Raw genomic sequence first — 19,510 nt, 5'->3', positions numbered from 1 at the left:
ATAATATGTAATTATCTCGTATTTCATCCATATAAAATAACCATGGTATGATCAAAATAAATATAAGATTGAAATTACACTTATCGCTTTAATCTTATGAAATTATGTTTCATTAGGAGATTAATATATTAATTATACTATCTCTATTGAGGTATCTGATCAGTTAGTATACTATTATATGAGTAATACGTCTAAAATTCGAATTCATCTGTTAATATATATAAAAAATTATTTTATTAAAAAATATAATCGGAATACAAATGTAAAACCGCTTTGAGACTTATTTGAGAAAACAAACTTTCTTTAATTCATATAGCAATATAAAAAATTATGGTGTCATAATGTAACCTTCCATTATGACGCCTCTCTTCACGCTGAAAGTTCGTTTTGCGTACACGCTTTCGTAGACGGTGCCGCTGCTCTTCCCCCTCCAAAACCCCGATCACTGGCTTCCTAACCAAACCCTAACCTCTGATCCCTCGCTGAGCTCTAACCCTAGCCTTTGAAAGCGGAAGGGAGGTAAGAGGGGGCGAGAGGCGAAGCAATGGAGGATCGTTTAGGGCAGAAGCAAGGCCCGCAGGTGTTTCCCTCCATCACTCTCTCCCACCTCTCGTCCTCTGCTCCCTCCTCCTCCGCCGCTTCCGCCTTCTTCTCCGACGACCGCTCCGGCTGCTCTCGTCTTCGGTTCCACCAGCCGTGCTCGCCCGTCCCTGTTTTTGACCTCGATCTTCAGAAGATTCAGGTTCGATGCCTTTCTGCCTTTCTTTGTTTTATGGTGCTGGGTACTGGAGAATGTGGGTGATGTTTTGTTACCATTGTCTTTGTCTTCGGATCGTCTGTTGTCCAGATCTTCAAGTTAGGTCTGCTGGAGTTGCTGTGCGTGACCAATGAGACGGGAGACGATGACTCCGAAGAGGTTTTTACTTGAATCATCCACTTGATTTACTGATATTTACAGTTTTACCTTTAAATGATGGTTGATTCTCATTCTCGTTGATGTTTTGTCATAATGTATTTTTCGGTTGCACATAGTTGGTTCAGTAGAATTTATTATTTCGTTTAACAAGTTCCTTCTCCGCGTTACACAGTTTGCTTGTCAAATTTGATAATACCCTTATCATGGAATAGATTATAAGACCGTAAAAGAGTTTTATGTAAATTTAATTTCTTTTTGGCAGAAATTGCTGTTACAAAAGAGGAAACAATTTGATTGAACAAAAAAGTGAATATGAGGAGATATGTAGAACTTGTTAAAGCTGCTGATGATTCATGTCGACTTGTTTATCAAGGTGTGAAATTGAATAGTCTTAGATGTTGTTAAAACTTATGAATATTTCGGGCCCATTCTTCAAATTTTTGAGCTTTTTGGAATGACTAGAAATCCACTTAAAACCTTTATCATAGTATCAAAGTAGGTCATGAGTTCAAAGACCGTGTATGTTCATTTTTCTCAGTGTTTAATTAAAAACATACCGATTCTTCATTTGGGCCTGCACCATAAACATGGATTTCGTTTACACTTCAACCCTAGACTGGCTTTCATATGAGAGGGAATTCTAAAGTTGGACCCTCTCCTAAAAGCTTAATCTTTTGGGATTCCTGGGTATCTCAATTAAGAAACTTTATCAGATGTTCTGCATATGCTAGTCTGATAAGGAATGGGTAATGTACATAAATGATTGTGTTACAACAATAGCTACTGCCAAGAAGTGTTAAAATATTTCAGAATTTCTATAAGATGTAATTGTTAAAATGCTTTTCTACTCAAGAAAGTACAATAGAATCTTATAAGAGTACATAATTTAAACATTGATAAGATTTTATGGGTAAATTTGATTGGATAATGACTCTATAAGAGCTTCTTAAAGGTGAAAAGAGAGAAAATAATAAGTTGTTAAACTAATTTGGTAATTACAGACATCTCTATTTATAGGAGTTATGGGATAAAAGCTAATCTCGTAATCTCACAAAGGGTTACTGAAATAGGGATCTGGAGTTTTGAAAATATGGTTTCTAGACGATAAGGTAACCTTGAACGCTTCATGTGCAGATTAGACAATAGGGTAAGTAGGAAGAAGGTCAGTTAAATTTAGACAGTTGGGTGGTTGGGCTGGGTTTCATTTTTTGTAAAACATAACTTGTTGTAACAGGTTATAACTAGTTAATAACTAACTCTAACCAATCATAATTAACTTGTACTCTATTGAATTAAATAAAACGTGAAATACTTAACAAATTGCAACTTGGCTTATTCAAACATGACTAAATCTGAAACTCAATTAGTTCATGAGGTTTAACTATGTCGGGTGGTTTTGTTGAATTCTATGGTCATATGATCCAAATTTAACATAAACTTTCGGATTGGAAATATCAAGTCATGTCCGTTGTTGTTTTTAATCTTTACTTACACTAGTGTGAACAATAACTTTTGAGAAGCTTATTGTAAACTAGACACTGATAGTTTTTCCAAAAATATTTGGCATCTGTGCTAAACTGCATTGCACATATTAGTCTATTTCACTTTGGTTGTGTTACTCTTTTGTTGTATATGCTTTTTAACTGTTAATGGGTTGTGAAAATTATAGCTGTGTGCCTTTTTAGATTGATACAGTCTAACTCTTCCCTGTCTCATAATCAAATCCATTAACTGCATTTGCTTTTTCTAATATTTCTGATGCAGAAATATTTTTCGAGAGTATTTAAGATAGGTTTCAATACAAAGGATGAAACCAAAGCTTTTCATTTGGCCTTTGAACAGTGGAAGCTTGGAGTGGTTGTTGCAAAAACTGGTATCATTTATTTGAAATTGCTACAATGTCTTTATGATACTATTTTAAGATCTTTGCTCTTAGTGGAAAATGCATATATCCTTTTTTTTGTTTGATCTTTTTAAGGTTAAGTAAACTCAAAAAGAGGATATTGGAAGCTAACATTTTTGTGTTTTTTAGTGCTTAAATGAAATTTGATTTCCAAGTGGATGACCTGTGACTTTAGAGGTTATGCAGCAAGCTCTGACATGTGGTATTAATTTTCTTTGGTCTGAAGTCATTGAAAAAGATTTTGAAAAACCGTACTTTGTGTTGCAAATGCAATTTGAGGGTTCTAGACTTAGGGGCCTTTCATGTGTTACTGTTTTTTAATTCGTTACAAAGTTATAATTTGGATGAATTACTAGGCATTACTTGGCTTGGTTTCTTTTACTGAATATTGACATTGACAATTTCTTGGAGTGATGGATTGCTGTTTTAATCATATGACACTCAGTACACTTACACATCATGTTTGCGTACGTGGCTGTTATTTGCCGATCTGACCATGTACCAGTGTCAAAACATAAAGATTGATACTGGTAAACACCTTGTTATTGCATTTTATGATACCATGCAGCACAAATCGGTATACCACCCAGTACTAACATCATAAGGGTCCAAAGGTTAGCAAAACCATTAGCAAAACCAGTATTGGTCCATGATACGGATCCTTGATTCCTTCGTGATGCTATGTTCTTGTTCCAAGTTGTATTATGACATTTTGTTTGAAAGACACTTTGATCATCTGATGTCTACCTTTTATAAATTCATAGGGCTATCAAACATCTTTGTAACCTAAGAAATTGTAAGTCGACATCTCTAATTCATAGCAAATCACAATTTTCAACATATACTTGGACATTGATTTTAGCGTGAGCCATGCAACCAAGGTGTTTGACACATGTCCGTGACACATTTTGGTATTGTTTTTCCATTGTGGTGTACTGTCATGGATGCAGCTAGGTGTTTGACACATCTTTGCATTTTGGTTTTACTTTCTGGGATTATGTTATTTCATCTTCTGTCCATTTGAAAATGTAATGAATTTTGTCAATGTCTAGATCAAACTTTCTAAAAGTGGAAGTGGTATGCAGTGGTCATGTTGCTGCATATGGTGCATCTGTAGCATGCAGTTGCATTGGTGCATGCGTACACACATATACAGGTTCCATTTTAAGAAATTTACAAAATTAATTTCAGAAAAGTATTAAAATAGTGAATATAAACTTTCTCATGCGATGTAATCACACTATATGGTTAGTTGACAATATATCTTTTCATTCAAGCATGGTAAGGCAAGTTACATGTAGATATACAAATTATAAAAAAGAACTACTAGATTTCTGTTGGATTCACTGTTTTACCACATAACTCATACAAGATAAATGTTTAAATCCTATAATCACAATCTAATGTATTATACACAAGCTTGACAAAACTCTCTAATATTAAGTTATACAGGTTCCACACATATATGTGTGTACGCATATACAGGTTCCACACCTGTATATGCGTACACACATATACAGGTTCCATTTTAAGAAATTTACAAAATTAATTTCAGAAAAGTATTAAAATAGTGAATATAAACTTTCTCATGCAATGTAATCACACTATATGGTTAGTTGACAATATATCTTTTCATTCAAGCATGGTAAGGCAAGTTACATGTAGATATACAAATTATAAAAAAGAACTACTAGATTTCTGTTGGATTCACTGTTTTACCACATAACTCATACAAGATAAATGTTTAAATCCTATAATCACAATCTAATGTATTATACACAAGCTTGACAAAACTCTCTAATATTAAGTTAAAGGCTGAAAGTTTCAAATATTTTCTAATAGAAATATGAAAATCCGACCATATTTTGAATCATTAACTGTTATGCGGTCTTACATGGTCTTATGCAGTATGCAGTCTTATGTTGCCGCATATGTGGCTTTATACGACCTCAAATGTTGTATGTAGTTCACTAATTTGAATTCCTGAAAACTGTTGTACTTAACTTTGACAATAAAATTAGGATAATATACATAACAATACTTTTGTCAGTTGTGACAAAATAGTGTTTCTTCATTTTGACTAAGCAAGTCGTTGTTTCATTAAATTGATAGTAACTTGTTTAATCATGGTCCTTTTTTTTCTTTCAGGTGGACCTTTAGAGAATGGATCACTAACAACTCCTAAAAGCAAATTTGATAATAAAATAGATGCCACTTCTGCCAAGATGTACTTCCATTATTATGGACAGTTGCTACATCAGCAAAATATGCTACAAGACTATGTGAGGACAGGTTTGTACAATAAGGATATCTATCAGTCATCATCTGTTGGTCTTGTATTATGTTATTAGGTTATAGAAGGAACAAACTCTTGCTTTTAACACACTAATCAAGTCATCTTACCTCTACTTTTAGTTTTCTCATTTATGAATATTGCCATGAAATCTTTTATTTATATTTTTATACTTCTTTGGTATTTCAGGAACCTATTATGCTGCAGTGATTGAGAACCGTATAGATTTCTCTGGTCGTATTGTGCTTGATGTTGGTGCTGGTAGCGGCATTCTTTCACTGTTTGCTGCTCAGGTATGTTTAAACTTATGGATAAACTTTTTAATTCATTTGAGAACAAAGTAATTATCCTGTTCATTATATTCAGGCAGGTGCCAAACACGTTTATGCTGTAGAAGCATCTGAGATGGCAGAATATGCACGTAGGCTTATTGCTGGAAATCCATCACTTGGACAGCGCATCACGGTTTGATCTTACTAGAGTTAATCACTGAAGTTGACATGTCGGACTTTTCTATAGTAATTAACGTTAGAACTCTACTCATTTTATGATCATCTGGTTCATGATGATCAGGTTATCAAAGGTAAAATTGAGGAAGTGGATCTACCTGAGAAAGCAGATATACTTATTTCTGAGCCAATGGGTGGGTGCTTTTCTCTTTGTTTCTAATGTTGTTATTGACTTTTAGCTTTTCTCTTCCTTGGTGTTATCTGTACTAAAAACCAAGTGGACTGATCCGTAACAATGTGTATCTACCGGTCCAATTTGAAAGTGGGACATGGACCGGCAGATTTTCCCCTGTCTGTTCTGAATCAGGAGTTACTGCTCGATAATCCACCCGAACTGGGCTTTTCTGCTTGGTTTTAATGGATAAAACTGGGGGGTACCAGGTGTTAAGGCTACTGTCTGGCACCTGTATCCTATGTTTTCAAATATTTTACAGCTGACAGCTATTATTTATTTATTTATTTTCTTTTTTCATCTCTGATCCCCCTTTCTCTTTCTCCCTTTCTCTTTTATCATTTTCCCCTCCCCTCGTCTCTGACTGTTGCCACCTAGCCTCACTGTTGCCACACCACTTTGATAAGATCCTAGGGTTTTATCATGGAAGAAAGGGGGGAATGATCACTTCGAGGGGATCGGCCTCCTTGATCACTTTGAGGGGATCGACCTTCTAAGGTTTGTCAAAAGACTTAATAATATTTCATTGTCTGTCAAAAGAAACGATTACATCACTATTTATAGAGTTCCACCTAGAGTCCACAAGGACTTGGACTCTTAATAATAAATAAATATTAAATAAATCTTTACCCGACTCTAACTGAACTAAACAGACTCAATAAATATTATTCAAAAGCTTAAAAAATAAAGGGATCCTAAGGAATCCTAACACATTTCTCCTCCACCTCCATTTCCTACTCCTCTACCTCCATTTCCTACTCCTCTTCCTCCCTATGCCCCTCCTTCCTCTTGTCATTCTCCTTCTCATTTTCCTCCTCCACTTCTCCTCTTCTTCCACCACCTCCTCATGCACCCTTTCTTGTTCCTCCTCTGCCTTCTCCTCCTCTTGTTTTCGTGATGCTGTATCTGTCCCAACTTGTACGTTTAAAATTTTGTGGGTGAAAATCTTGAATGTACTCAAAACAAACTTTTTTGATGTGGATGGTGCCCGTATATTGTCTCAAGCTATAGCCCAAACCTTTTGTAGGAATAAGCTGGCTATTACATAAGCAATGTTGGATGATCTAACAATGAATTCATCTATTATCTCAAGCAATGTTGTATGCTAAAACATGAACTTTTCGATTTAGTGTGGAGCATGAGGCTTGCAGGATGGAGGGGGATTGAAAGGGAGGTGCAGGAGCACAAATGAGCTGTATCAGTCATTTCAGCTCTAGTATTAGCTTAAGTCAGTCGATGGTAGGCAGATGGTGGCAGCGATTTATTGAGCCCTTTTAAATCAGTTGACACTAGTTGATTTTAGCTATTGGTGAAAATGTCCATGTCCAAGAAATCAGCCAAATATGAGACAGCTTTAATGGATTCTGACTAGTAATGATGGTAATGCCATCATATGTTCAATAAATTAGGAGAGAGCATTATACTTTTGTATTTGAAACAAATGGGAATACATAAAAATGAAATGTGTTTAGGAATTTGGACATTCATGTATTTGGAAGGATAACATAATCTTCTTTATACAAATTTTAATATTCTGGAAAAATCATGGTATGCTATTGTTAGCTAGGATTTCAATACATGTTGTGGATACAGGAAGAGAGATTTATTCCTTATTTGTTTGTTATGAAATTTTGAATGAAAGCTTTAATCATAATGTTTGGCTTTAGTATAAGGTGCATTTGGAAGATTAACTATGCAGCTCTGATCATTTCATGTGATATGGTGTGTGCTGGATGCCCTCATCTGGGACTGAAATTCTACAATCAATCATGCAATATTTTTATTACTAAAACAATTTAACCATCATGAGATCTGCATGAAATAATTATTGGGATTAAAATATTTAAAATTTACTTAAAATATATTAGTTTAAGTAGAACTATTTAAAAGTGGAGATATAAGTAGATTATATGGTCTGTTTCAAAAAGAAAAAAATCTAAGAAAAAAATATATAAGAGTTTAAGAATTTTTGAATGTGATGTTATGCCTTGATGCAGCATGTACTTGGGCACAACTATTTTTCATACTCTGTGGGTGTGCTTTGCTTCATAGAACAATTGCTTTGTGCAGAATTATGATTAAACATTTTTGTTTTCTTATTTTTAATTGATGACTCGGGTAGTTTTTTTGTATTATATTGCTGTTGTGTTTGTGCATTGGGTTTAGGCTTTGCTTTTATTCATATGAATTTAATTATGAAAAAAATTCAATTGATTTGTATAATTGGGTTGATTAAACATGCATATTGGTCAGTTTCTGTGGGATGTTTTGACTTTTCTGCAAAAGGAATTAGCTTCCAACTCATTGAACCATTACATGGAACAAGCCATCAGAAGCTTATCTTCTCTGATGTTAATAATACAAGTTGCTTACAAACAATGACCTTTCTTGGTTTATGTTATCATTGATCTTCTTTAAAAAATTTCAGGCACCCTATTAGTAAATGAAAGGATGTTAGAGACATATGTAATTGCAAGGGATCGATTCCTTATCCCTGATGGGAAGATGTTTCCATCCTTAGGAAGGTACTTGAAACTGTTTATCATTCCTATGCTTATGCAAGGAACTTAAATTTTTAGCAATGCTTGATACATACAGGTTGCTGACCATATTTTCATACCTTATCTAGTGCTGCTTTTTCTAGTGCTGACCTCTTTCCCGACTGGTTGTAATAGTTTGAGAAGAAAATTTACGTACATCAAGGTCTGGTGCATCTAGATTAATTGAGATCTGCCGTAGATTTTAAAAGTTCTTGTTTTTTCAGATTGGGTGGATCAAATCATGGGGTCTTTCTTTTTTTTCCTTTGGTTGCTATTGGACGCTGTGGGGTGAAAGTCTATGTGCAAAATAACTGTAGTCAGTATTATCAGATATGATTTGATGCAAGTCATCGTGGGTATCAGAGAGAAGTGAAAAAGAAAGAATATTTAGGTGGAGATGAGATATCTAGGTCAAAGACTCCAAAAAACTTACTCATTAAATCATCTGACTAACTCATAACAAACACTATACAGAAGAGAATCCCTTATTTACAATTTAGAGCATAGTTATCAATTCTGTACCAACCGACCCTCCAGTCACTGGGTCACTGGTTTAACCAGTGGGTCAACTGGTCAGACTGTATGTTTGATTAAATAATATTTTAAAAATATTTACGATAATAAAAACACAAAAAATGGAAAAGCAACCATAGCTACTAAATACTAAAGTAGAAGCGAAATAAAAATTATTATTACTAATAATATAAAAAAATCAGTCATTAAGCATGAGTTGTTAACTAATACAATTAAACTTTTGTTATCAATTTTCAACTAATTACGATGAACATAGCAATATTTTTTATATTTTATTTTATTAAATGAAATAAATTTCTAATTAAATAATCTTTAAAGTATTATACACAAACATGCATTGTGAAGACACAGATTATGTGGAATGTAATAAATTTAGAGATAAAGAGTAGATTATACATTAGATTCAACAAGATCACAAACAAAACTCAGCTTGAAGAGGGGAGGAGATTATCCATTACATGAAGCAAGATCACAAACAAAATTCAAGTGGAAAAAGAAACATGCATGTGAAAGATTACTCAGATTTGATCACGCCATCCCGGCAGCCACATCAACATCTAGAATTGATCATGTCAGACTTTCGATTGACTCGAAATGATTTATGCTTTTCTTGCAAAAACATGTCTTTATGCCTGAATTATCATACATGGGATAATACATGGGTCTGAAGGTGTTAACGGGTAAAGATGTAGTCAATCATCACAAGGTGTTGAGATCAAAACCTGCTTTCACCACTTATCCTTTTGCAAAATAAAAAAATAAAAAATAAAACTCAGTACCTTAAAGTAGAACACTGTACTTCTAAAAAAAATAAACATAAATCAACTTACAGATGTCCAAAACAGTCCTGTGAAATATCTTAAATAATGGATGATGATGCAAATTTTGTTCCTAAAAAATATTACAATATTGAGAAAGCAAAACACCTCAAGGTGTTACACCCGATAACACCAAAGCATTTTTTTATATTCAAAAGAAGGAGCAACTCCTAAAAAGTATTTATTGTTCCCTATGATATTTCAATCTGATTCAAGACTAAAAACCACATCGCTGTTAAAGATGGAGGTCTGTACATGATCCAGATGTCAAGAAGCTTCCAAATGACAATCAGACAACAGTAAACACCAAATAAAATAATATGGAGACTTGGGGGAAATTATTGATGATTGGTCATATACATTGGTAAGATGCAATCGAGTATTATTTATAGATTTAGCTCATATTCTGAAGGAGCAAAGTAGACGTGAAATAGTTTAGATCTTTATTATTATGCCAATGTGTCACTTCAGTTTAATTCTATAATTTGCAACGGAAAGTAGTATGAGTTGTTGGTTCTTCTTAGCTTGTTAGCCATTTATAATACAGGTTGAAACTGTGTAGAAAGTAGAAACTTAGTTTAGTGCTCAAACTCATGATATCGCACGTAGCTGACCATCTTTAGCAAACTTGGAACATGATTTCTGGAATTTTCTTCTGTTGAAAGAGTCTGTATCACATTGTCTCTCTCTAAAAGTCCATAAAACTACGTTTTTACAAAAAAATGGATATTTGATTTCTTTTATTTGTTTGTCCCATAATTTTGTTAACATTATCATCTGACTGCTGACCTTTTCGATTCCTGACTTTGCAGGATACACTTGGCACCATTTAGCGATGAATATCTTTATGTTGAAATTGCAAATAAGGTACTTGTTGGTTAAATGTATTTTTTTCTGTTCCAATCATGCGGATATTCTATGCTTGCATAGGTGTGTCTGAAGTTATTTTTTTATGCTTTTGAAGATATGCTGATTCAGAACCAGTTCCATTCTGTTTATAACTTAATCACAGTGGCTGAGTGATATATCTAGTATACTGTAATTTACTTGCAGCTGAATTTGAATTCTTTCAAAAATTTGTGAACATCTTATTTTGCATGGCTAATCAGATCTGACATGGATATGGTCTTCATAGCTTGTAAATTTTTTTTTCCTGTTGTGCATAACTTTGTTAAGAAATAGGCTTTTCCTGCAATTATCTGTTTGGTGCTTTGTAAATCTATTTACAATATTAAAGTTCAAGTTGCTAGTAGAAAATCTTTGTTTAATTAATGGTGGAAAATTAAGTAGCATAAAACAAGGAAGGCAGCCCATGTAACATAACTGTGGGTTCTGTAAATACGTGCACTTTTGGTTAGTGTAATGCACTAGTATCAACTTCTTTAAAATTGAGTCCTTACTGTGAACAGTCTCAACATGGTGACATTTAAGTTCCAGAATAGATAATGAGATCCTTGTCTGTAGAGATAGGGGTCTTCCAATGTTGCTCTCCGGTCATCAAATGCTAGTTTTTAGTATCATTCTAGTACATAGCTTGCATGAGAACCTCATTGAAAGGAATCGTTTAAGAGTGTCAATTAATGGTTTAAAACGTGCCCTGGTAGGAAGCTACATTGTTCAGGCACACTTAAGCTATGCTAATGGATCTGGACATCATATTGGTTAAATTGGATATGAAATTATTATTATTTTTTGACTCAAGTTCAACATGGAGAAAGCTTGTGCTTAAGCTTTTATCCTTTAATATACTGGTGCAATAGTTTCAGCCTTTCAGGGAAGTTGCTTGTCTATGCAGGCCTTGAAACATTATGCCAGCTCTTTTGAATTCTGGTGATCATGACCCTCTTAAGAGAATATTAATTTGGGGAAATGTTACAAGGCAGTGTTTTTGCTATATGAGTTTTAGACATTTGACACAAAGATTTTTATCAAATCATCTTGCAAGTCAGGATTCATTTGCAATATACTACCTGGTGATAATCACACTGATTGATGTGTCATACACTTTGTTACTACAGGCTAACTTGTGACCTGTGTATCGAAGATTATATATTAGGATAACCTGTCTTTCAAGGCTTGTTTGGATAAATTAATTATATTTCAGTACATATCAGTCTTATCAAAAGTGACCCAGATCATAAATTGAGTTTCCTTTTTATCCCTTTGAAATATTTAATATCTCTTTGCCACTTATGCTTCAGGATCATCAATTTTATCTGGTATAATTTCTTTGAAGATCAATTTGTGCTATTCCTGACTGATCCGAGTTTGATGGAGTCTAGTCTGCTTTCTATTTGAGCTTTTTTTGATCTTTGACGCTGCAGCAATAATGTTGAAGAGATCCAGATACATGTTTATAGACAAGATGCTGTTCAAGGTTTTATAGTTAACTTGTATAGTTTCGAGAACCCAATCCAATGCTGGTTTGCCCTTGAGGTGATTTGGGTATTCTGGTACTTGTTTCATACAGCCTGCTTCTTCAGTGGTTAAAGAAGAGGCATTAAAGCCTCTAAAACATTAGTTAACTTGTAAAGTTTCCAACCACCCCGTTTCAATGCTGGTCTGCCCTTGAGGTGATTTGGGTATTCTGGTACTTGTTTCATTAAGTCTGCTTCTTCAGTGATTAAAGATAGAGGCATTAAAGCCTCATATTAGCTGACTTGTAAAGTTTCCAACCACCACATTCCAATGCTGGTCTGCCCTTGAGGTGATTTTGGTATTCTGGTACTTGTGTCATAAAGCCGCCTTCTTCATTGATTAAAGAAAGAGGCATTAAAGCCTCTAATACATTAGATAATGTAGTTGTTTAATTTCTATAACTCGATGAGCTTTCATTTAGTTTGGTTGCTTTTTCATGCATTGGAATTACTCTTGTGTCGTGCATTTTCGGTTACAATTTTTTCGTTGTTTATTTTGAGTATTTGGTCTGTTTTGTTTGGCTTTGTCATTAGTGATATTTTTCATTAAAAAGTGCCATTATGCTCAGCCCTGATATGTACATAACATTCTCTAATTGTGATTATGTAGGCCCTATTTTGGCAGCAGCACAACTATTATGGGGTTGATCTTACTTCTTTATATGGATCTGCTTTCCAGGGATATTTCTCTCAGGTTTAGTTTGCTACTTCTTTGTGTAACTTATTTTCTGCTTATATGCATATCCAGGCTTTGTTCTTTTATTGATGTGTGTACTGGTCTACATTTATTACATAAAAATAATCGAGTTCTCAGAGCTGACTCAAGGTCTACATGTATTCTAATTTTTCTTGATTGTATTTATCTTACATTTTAATTCTTTCTTCTTATACATGGGGGCTTATAGAATGACAGAAAGGAACATAAATAGGAACATTAAAGAATGAATGCAATTTCTTTTTCCTATTGAAGATTGAATGCAATTTCTTTTCTAAATATGCATGATTGGTGTGAGGTCACATTCATTCTCCTGGGGTGAGCTTAAAGACTCAGCATGAGCCCAAGATTTTTATTTATTAACTTTCCACTACCCATTATCTTATTTATCCTCTTTAATCATTGCATAAGCAGTAAAGCCCTAGAAATCTATCAGTATCCTTGTTATGCTATACATTGCCTTACACCAATCCACCGAGACCATGACCTGCTGACTGGTCTTTTTTTAATAGAGCAGCAACAGGTTCTACTGTACTCTAGAAGTGGAGCAACCTCAATAACTTAAGGGAATCAATCTCGAAGGGCTGCATTTAGTATCTATCCCTTTAAGTTCTAGTATTTGTTTGAACATGCTCTACTTGTATCCTACATTGCTAAAATTATTTTTATCAAATCAAGTGTGCTTTGATTGAAATCCTCTTCTGTGTTTCTCTCTTCTCCCACTTTCTTTTTTCAATCTTCCTGAACCCTACTACTGCTCTTATTGATTGTCCTATGTTGCCACACTCCAATCAAGATCAAAGGCATGGTGGACAAGGACTACAATAAAATCAATGCTGGCATAGGCAAAGGAGTTACATACTGAGAACCAGAGTAGTTGTTGCAATGGGCTGTTGCCAAGAAGGATATATTGGGAATGCCTTATAGATGGGTGCTTGAAAAGATAATATGGGACACTGTTACTGCAAAGGAGTACTAAAGTAAGTTTCTTGAAGACATTACTACAAGAATGTATCCAAAAGATTAGTTGATATCTTTGTTGCTGCAGGAGGGTACTCAAACATTCCTATACTGATCAGACCTGCATAATATGTATGCAGGTGGCAATAGAGATGGAGTAGAAATTGTTGGGTTGTCAATTGAGAGCAAGTGCATTGGAAATATGCCACTTTGTAAATATGCCCATATGAACATGGTGTGATGGTTGTGGTTGGGTTAGGTAACAGTTTAGAAGTGTTAAGGGGTGTTGGTTGGTATTGGAGCATGTAAGAAATTGTGTAGTTGATATTGTAAACTGTCATAGAACCAGGAGGAAAATGGTAATGCGTAGTAGATATCGTATAGGAACCTGTACGAATTATAAGGTAATCCATAATATGTATAGCAGGTGGCAATAGAGATGGAGTAGAAATTGTTGGGTTGTCAATTGAGAGCAAGTGCATTGGAAATATGCCACTTTGTAAATATGCCCATATGAACATGGTGTGATGGTTGTGGTTGGGTTAGGTAACAGTTTAGAAGTGTTAAGGGGTGTTGGTTGGTATTGGAGCATGTAAGAAATTGTGTAGTTGATATTGTAAACTGTCATAGAACCAGGAGGAAAATGGTAATGCGTAGTAGATATCCATGAGAGTTTCTGAAGATGATCATGTGAGATGGTCATTGTCGTTAGGAAGGTTAGACTTCAGAGCATGAAGATAATTGAGACCTGACTGGTTTTGGTACCAAATTGATAGGAGATAATCCTCCTATCAGGGGTTTTTCCAATTTGAGGGAAAAAAGATGTCCTGAAGATAAAACATAGAGAAGATGTGATTATTTACTCTAAACTAATCATATTTTATTTCATGAAGAAAAATAACAAATTCTCAAGCATGTTGATGATTACTCTCATGGATATACTTCTAAGAGGTCTTACAGAAAAAAATTCTAAGTTTTTGGTCGTATTTGGTTAAACAAGAACTTAATTATCATCTGAATCTGAATTCTAATAGCTAAGCAATTTGCGTTAAAATACCATAGTTATACTAGGAATTTTGGGCATTGGTGAATTCAAAATCAATTACTTAAATACCTCTGAAAAGAATTAATAAATACAAAATATCCTTTTCTAACTTGATTAGGAGTGGATTAAGAAGTCTCCAGTTGTTTCTTAACATTAAGTTAAATGTTCTTCCGAGGTGCATAGATCTTGAAATATTACTTATGAGCTGTTGCAATTATTACAATAACAAAGTTGTAATATCCCAACTGTTTGTGGTTGGTTACATGGATCTTTTACCCTCTTGTAAAAAAACATATTTTTAGTTAAAATCATATTATGAAGAATAGTAGGTTAAAATGTTTTTTTTAATACTTATGTAGTTGAGGTTTAGAAGAGGTGGAAACAATCTTTGGATATTTTCCTTAGATTTGGTGAGCATTTGGAGTAATTAAATTAATTACAACTCTTCTGCTTTGGCACTCTTTTGTATTGTTAGTGCATCTTGCCAGTTGGTCTTGTTGTCATGAAGCCACCCAAAAAATGATTTGGCTTACAAGATTTCCTTGTTCAATTGTCACATGTTGGAGTTACTAGGACTTGCTTATCCTTAGGTGGGATGCCCAGTTTACTGTATCTTTTAGAGCCATTAGCAATTTTCTTAACACTAGTGCCAATCCTGAAGAGAGTATAATTTGCAAATTGTCATTATCAATTTTTAGCTATGTTGCCCTATTCCAGTTATGATGTGTTTTACCATCTTCTGTTGAGGGCATGCTGTAGTATTTCTGATGCTCTGTTAGGTAGGGCTTGCTTTTTCTTAGGTGGGATATCAAATTTACTTATCTTTTAACCATTAAAAATTCTCGACAGTTGCGTTAATCCTAAAAAGAGAACAATAAGCAGATTCAATTATTCTTTTGTCCATATTGTCACTTTAATCGATTCCAGTTACAATGTGTTTTACCATCTTTTGTTGAGGGCATTGTACTACTGCTGATGCTATGTTAATTATGTTATAAACTATATAGTTGATGCTTGTTGAATATATAAAATTAATGGAAATATACCTCTAATTGAATTTCTGTTGCATTAAACAGCCTGTGGTTGATGCATTTGATCCGAGGCTACTGATCTCTCAGCCTATTGTGCACACACTAGATTTTACTTGCATGAAGGTAAAAAATTTTGGATGCATATATATTTTCTTGGTTCTTGGCATTATATTTCTTAACATATTTAGCAGTCCTTATATTTGATAATGCGAAATTGAAGTTTTTTAAGATCAGAAAATTTATTTACCTGAAATATCATGTTAATTTCCGTTTCTTAATGTCATATGCCAAATGGTGTTTCATTTTTTCGGTTAAATCAATTCATTTTAATGGTTAACTTATATTGGCTTCTTGAAATCCCAAAAACTAGCTAGTTGTTGGGCACTGTTAATGTCATATGCTAAATGGTGTTTCTTTTTTTTTGGTTAAATTGTGTTATTTTGATGGTTAACTTTTATGGGCTTCTTGAAATCCCAAAAACTAATTAGTTTTTAGGCACTGTTAATGTCATATTCCAAATGGTGTATTGTTTTTTTGGTTAAATCATATTATTTTAATGGTTAACTTATATTGGCTTCTTGAAATCCCAAAAACTAATTAGTTTTTTTATCCATGACTCTTAATCATCCAGGAAGAGGATCTCTATGAGATTGATATTCCTCTAAATTTTGTTTCGTCTGTTGGTACACGGGTTCATGGCCTCGCTTGCTGGTTTGATGTTTTGTTCAATGGGAGGTAATTATACACTTATGCTATCTCTTCTTCAGAGACTTACATTGGCTGCTCTCTTTTTTATTTGTAAACAATGAGTACAATGTATGAAGACTTCACTGATAGATAATATTTGGTACACATTTTTTTCGTGAACATATTGTTTATCTTCATTTCAGGCCATATGATAATATTTTACTGCATTGTTAAGTACTGTTTTTTCACCTTTGCGAATATCTGATGATGCTTTTCAACTGGGCTAAGTCAACTGTATAAAATCCTAGAATAGCATGAACAAAATGTAAATGTTTGCTTAGCCTGCAATTATCAGATCATCGATCATTCTTGACATGAAAAGAATTTTGAGCAACAGTGATCAAGAAATAAATCACATGTATAATTATAAAGTGAAGAACAAAAGGGGAAGGAGATTGGGTATTAGAGCTAATTTTGGCCAACTGAAAAGGGCCTCTTTATCCATTTTCTTAATTGTGTTGTTGAACCTAATATTTGACGGTGATGAATATAAATTTTGATCTGCTAATAATTGTTTTGAAGAAGTTTAATTGTAGGCAACCATGCCTAATTTTTATTTATGTTTGTTTATTATTTCTAAACCAAGCTATGAACAAAGAAAAAGACAACTCTCTCCTCCCCTCATGCTGATATGGGTGCACTTTCAAGAAAGAGAGGAGAGAGCATTGATCACTTGCAAGAACTAATTTAATTTAAATTCAAGGAACTATGTATAATCAGACACTTGAGTGATTTACAATCTACACCTGCAATCTGAGATTGCAGTTATATTGCTGATATACCTTATTAGATATGGTCCATTATATTCAACCCCTTGGAATAGTAAATCACATGGGTGTTATCTACAAAATGGTCTATCTACTAAAGCCTCGGGATTCTCGAGAATATATCGGTACCTGGCTCGCCAAGCAATCATAAAACAGGGAGTTATAATGACCCCTGACAAAATTCTTGATTATAATCATCACAACTCATGAGGAGTCACATCCCCACTGATCCCTTGTTTAAAAAAAAGCCATTATATATATGGAAGTGGACCTGGCCGCCCGGTTTGGCCTGGTTTGTGTACCAGTCGGTTGTCGGATCAGTAAATATTGGCTGAGCCATGGCGAACTGGCCGGTTTAGCAAACCATGGTTCAATCTTCATAACTTTTTTACAGAACTCGCAACATTGTTGTTTTTGTTGCCTCCAGTAAGATTTGATGAGAATATTAAATTATTAGTGTGATATATGCAAATTTTTTTCATAAAACTATAATATGTTCTAGTCCGGTAACACATCATCTAACCAACACTTGAGGTTTTTTTTTTTAGTTGTAGTTGCTAATGATCTTCAGAACATCATCCATGAAATTGATGTTATTTCATCCTGTAGTTCTGTTCAAAGATGGCTTACCACAGCTCCAGGTGCTCCTACAACTCATTGGTACCAGCTACGGTGTGTCCTTGCCCAACCAATATATGTCATGGCCGGGCAAGAGATAACTGGACGGTTTCACCTGGTGTCTCACAATGCTCAGAGCTATACGATTTACTTGACTCTGTCAGGTTGGCCAATATATGTGATTCTTGCAACTTTGTTGTGCTTATCCTAGTAAATATGTATTAGAAATTCTGATATGGTTTCTGCAATATTTCATAAGCTAAAACATGGGGAGCTGGTGCTGATCAAGGTGGAATATTGCAGACTTTTTCCTGTAAACTTGATCTTAAGGAACCATACTATCGGCTGTCTCAACCACTACCTTATGTGTTACAGCAGGATCAGCAGTCAAACACAGAGCTTATGCAATCACAGGTAATATACTGAGATTTTATTCATATAGTGAGAAAATGTAATATACTGAGTTTATTCATATAGTGTTGCACCAGGCCTTTTGAGCCATTCAAAAGGAATCATGGATTTAAATACCACCCAGAACACTTGTACGGATTGATATTTATTTATCTGAGTGCCAATCCAATATACTGAGAGAAAATATAATATACTGAGAGTTTATTCATATAGTGTTGCGCCAGGCCTTTTGAGCCATTCAAAAGGAATCATGGATTTAAATACCACCCAGAACACTTGTACGGATTGGTATTTATTTATCTTAGTGCCAATCCAATCCAATTCGCTCAGTTCGTTCAGATATGAACTATATGAACAACACTCACCATTAGCTCCTTATACTGGGGGTCTCTGATGGTAAGCAGCCCACAAATAGTGCCTCTTTTTTCTAAGTTTTTAACAGTTGTCACATAGCGTTTGCTGCCTCCTCACTGTCATGTTGCCACCATCTCCTATTGGTACATATCAACATCCAACTTTCCCTCCTCTTTCACATTTACGTTATTTTTGTTTCTCCTCTCTTCTTTGGTCCGATTGGTACCGACTCTCATTTTGTGAATTTGTACTGATAGTGAAGCGATCACTTTTTCTTCCTTGAAATTATGTCCTCCTGTATTACTTGACAAATTTTTGTGTGAATTTTCTATTGGGACAGGAACTTTCCCCACAAATTCAGGATGGGACTGGTCCCAGTCTAGCAATAATACCGTCACAGATTTCTGAGGCATCAGAGCAACAACACAAACATGGTTCCTGCTCAGGTTCATAAAATGACATTCTTGTTACCAGATTCGCTGCATCAATCCTGACATCACAGGTTGTCTATCTAGCGAGCTGACTACTGAATCAGGGCAGGAAGTCTGCTGCGTTCTGCTGAAGCTTACTTGTGCAAATTATAATTAATTTATTAATTCATGCTGATTGGAACAATTTGAAAATTCAAGCTTTTCTGAACTAATGTTCTGGAAATTGATGTGTAGACAACTGGAGCTTTTAATGAGTGGATGGTTTCCTTTTTCATCCAAATGGTTTGCCTTTTTGTAATGTGGCGGTGTTTGGTGTATTATTCTCAATT

At 34.5% G+C, this 19,510-nt stretch overlaps 1 protein-coding gene across 1 annotated transcript; it reads left to right on the top strand.

Annotated features, from left to right (window-relative positions):
* The first annotated feature begins 386 nt into the window (after positions 1 to 386).
* Positions 387 to 19,458, top strand: LOC103971567 (probable histone-arginine methyltransferase CARM1). The gene is made up of 15 exons (XM_009385626.3): positions 387 to 742; positions 848 to 916; positions 2,681 to 2,789; positions 4,968 to 5,111; positions 5,302 to 5,405; positions 5,479 to 5,577; positions 5,686 to 5,755; positions 8,222 to 8,318; positions 10,498 to 10,552; positions 12,713 to 12,796; positions 15,899 to 15,976; positions 16,485 to 16,588; positions 17,977 to 18,149; positions 18,245 to 18,399; positions 19,091 to 19,458. The coding sequence occupies exons 1-15, from the start codon at positions 545 to 547 to the stop codon at positions 19,202 to 19,204; spliced, it is 1,653 nt and encodes a 550-aa protein (XP_009383901.2). The 5' UTR covers positions 387 to 544; the 3' UTR covers positions 19,205 to 19,458.
* The last annotated feature ends 52 nt before the right edge of the window (positions 19,459 to 19,510 follow it).

The sequence above is a fragment of the Musa acuminata genome, chromosome BXJ3-11 (assembly GCF_036884655.1).
Source record: "Musa acuminata AAA Group cultivar baxijiao chromosome BXJ3-11, Cavendish_Baxijiao_AAA, whole genome shotgun sequence".
NCBI lineage: Eukaryota > Viridiplantae > Streptophyta > Magnoliopsida > Zingiberales > Musaceae > Musa > Musa acuminata.
Note: the sequence above shows the minus strand (reverse complement) of the source record. Positions and strands in the feature narration are given on the sequence as shown.

Coding starts and splice junctions, on each gene's coding strand:
- LOC103971567 (XM_009385626.3), top strand. CDS start 545: ATGGAGGATCGTTTAGGGCAGAAGCAAGGCCCGCAGGTGTTTCCCTCC. Junction 743..847: donor TCGATCTTCAGAAGATTCAG/GTTCGATGCCTT, acceptor TCTGTTGTCCAG/ATCTTCAAGTTAGGTCTGCT. Junction 18,150..18,244: donor GATTTACTTGACTCTGTCAG/GTTGGCCAATAT, acceptor ATATTTCATAAG/CTAAAACATGGGGAGCTGGT.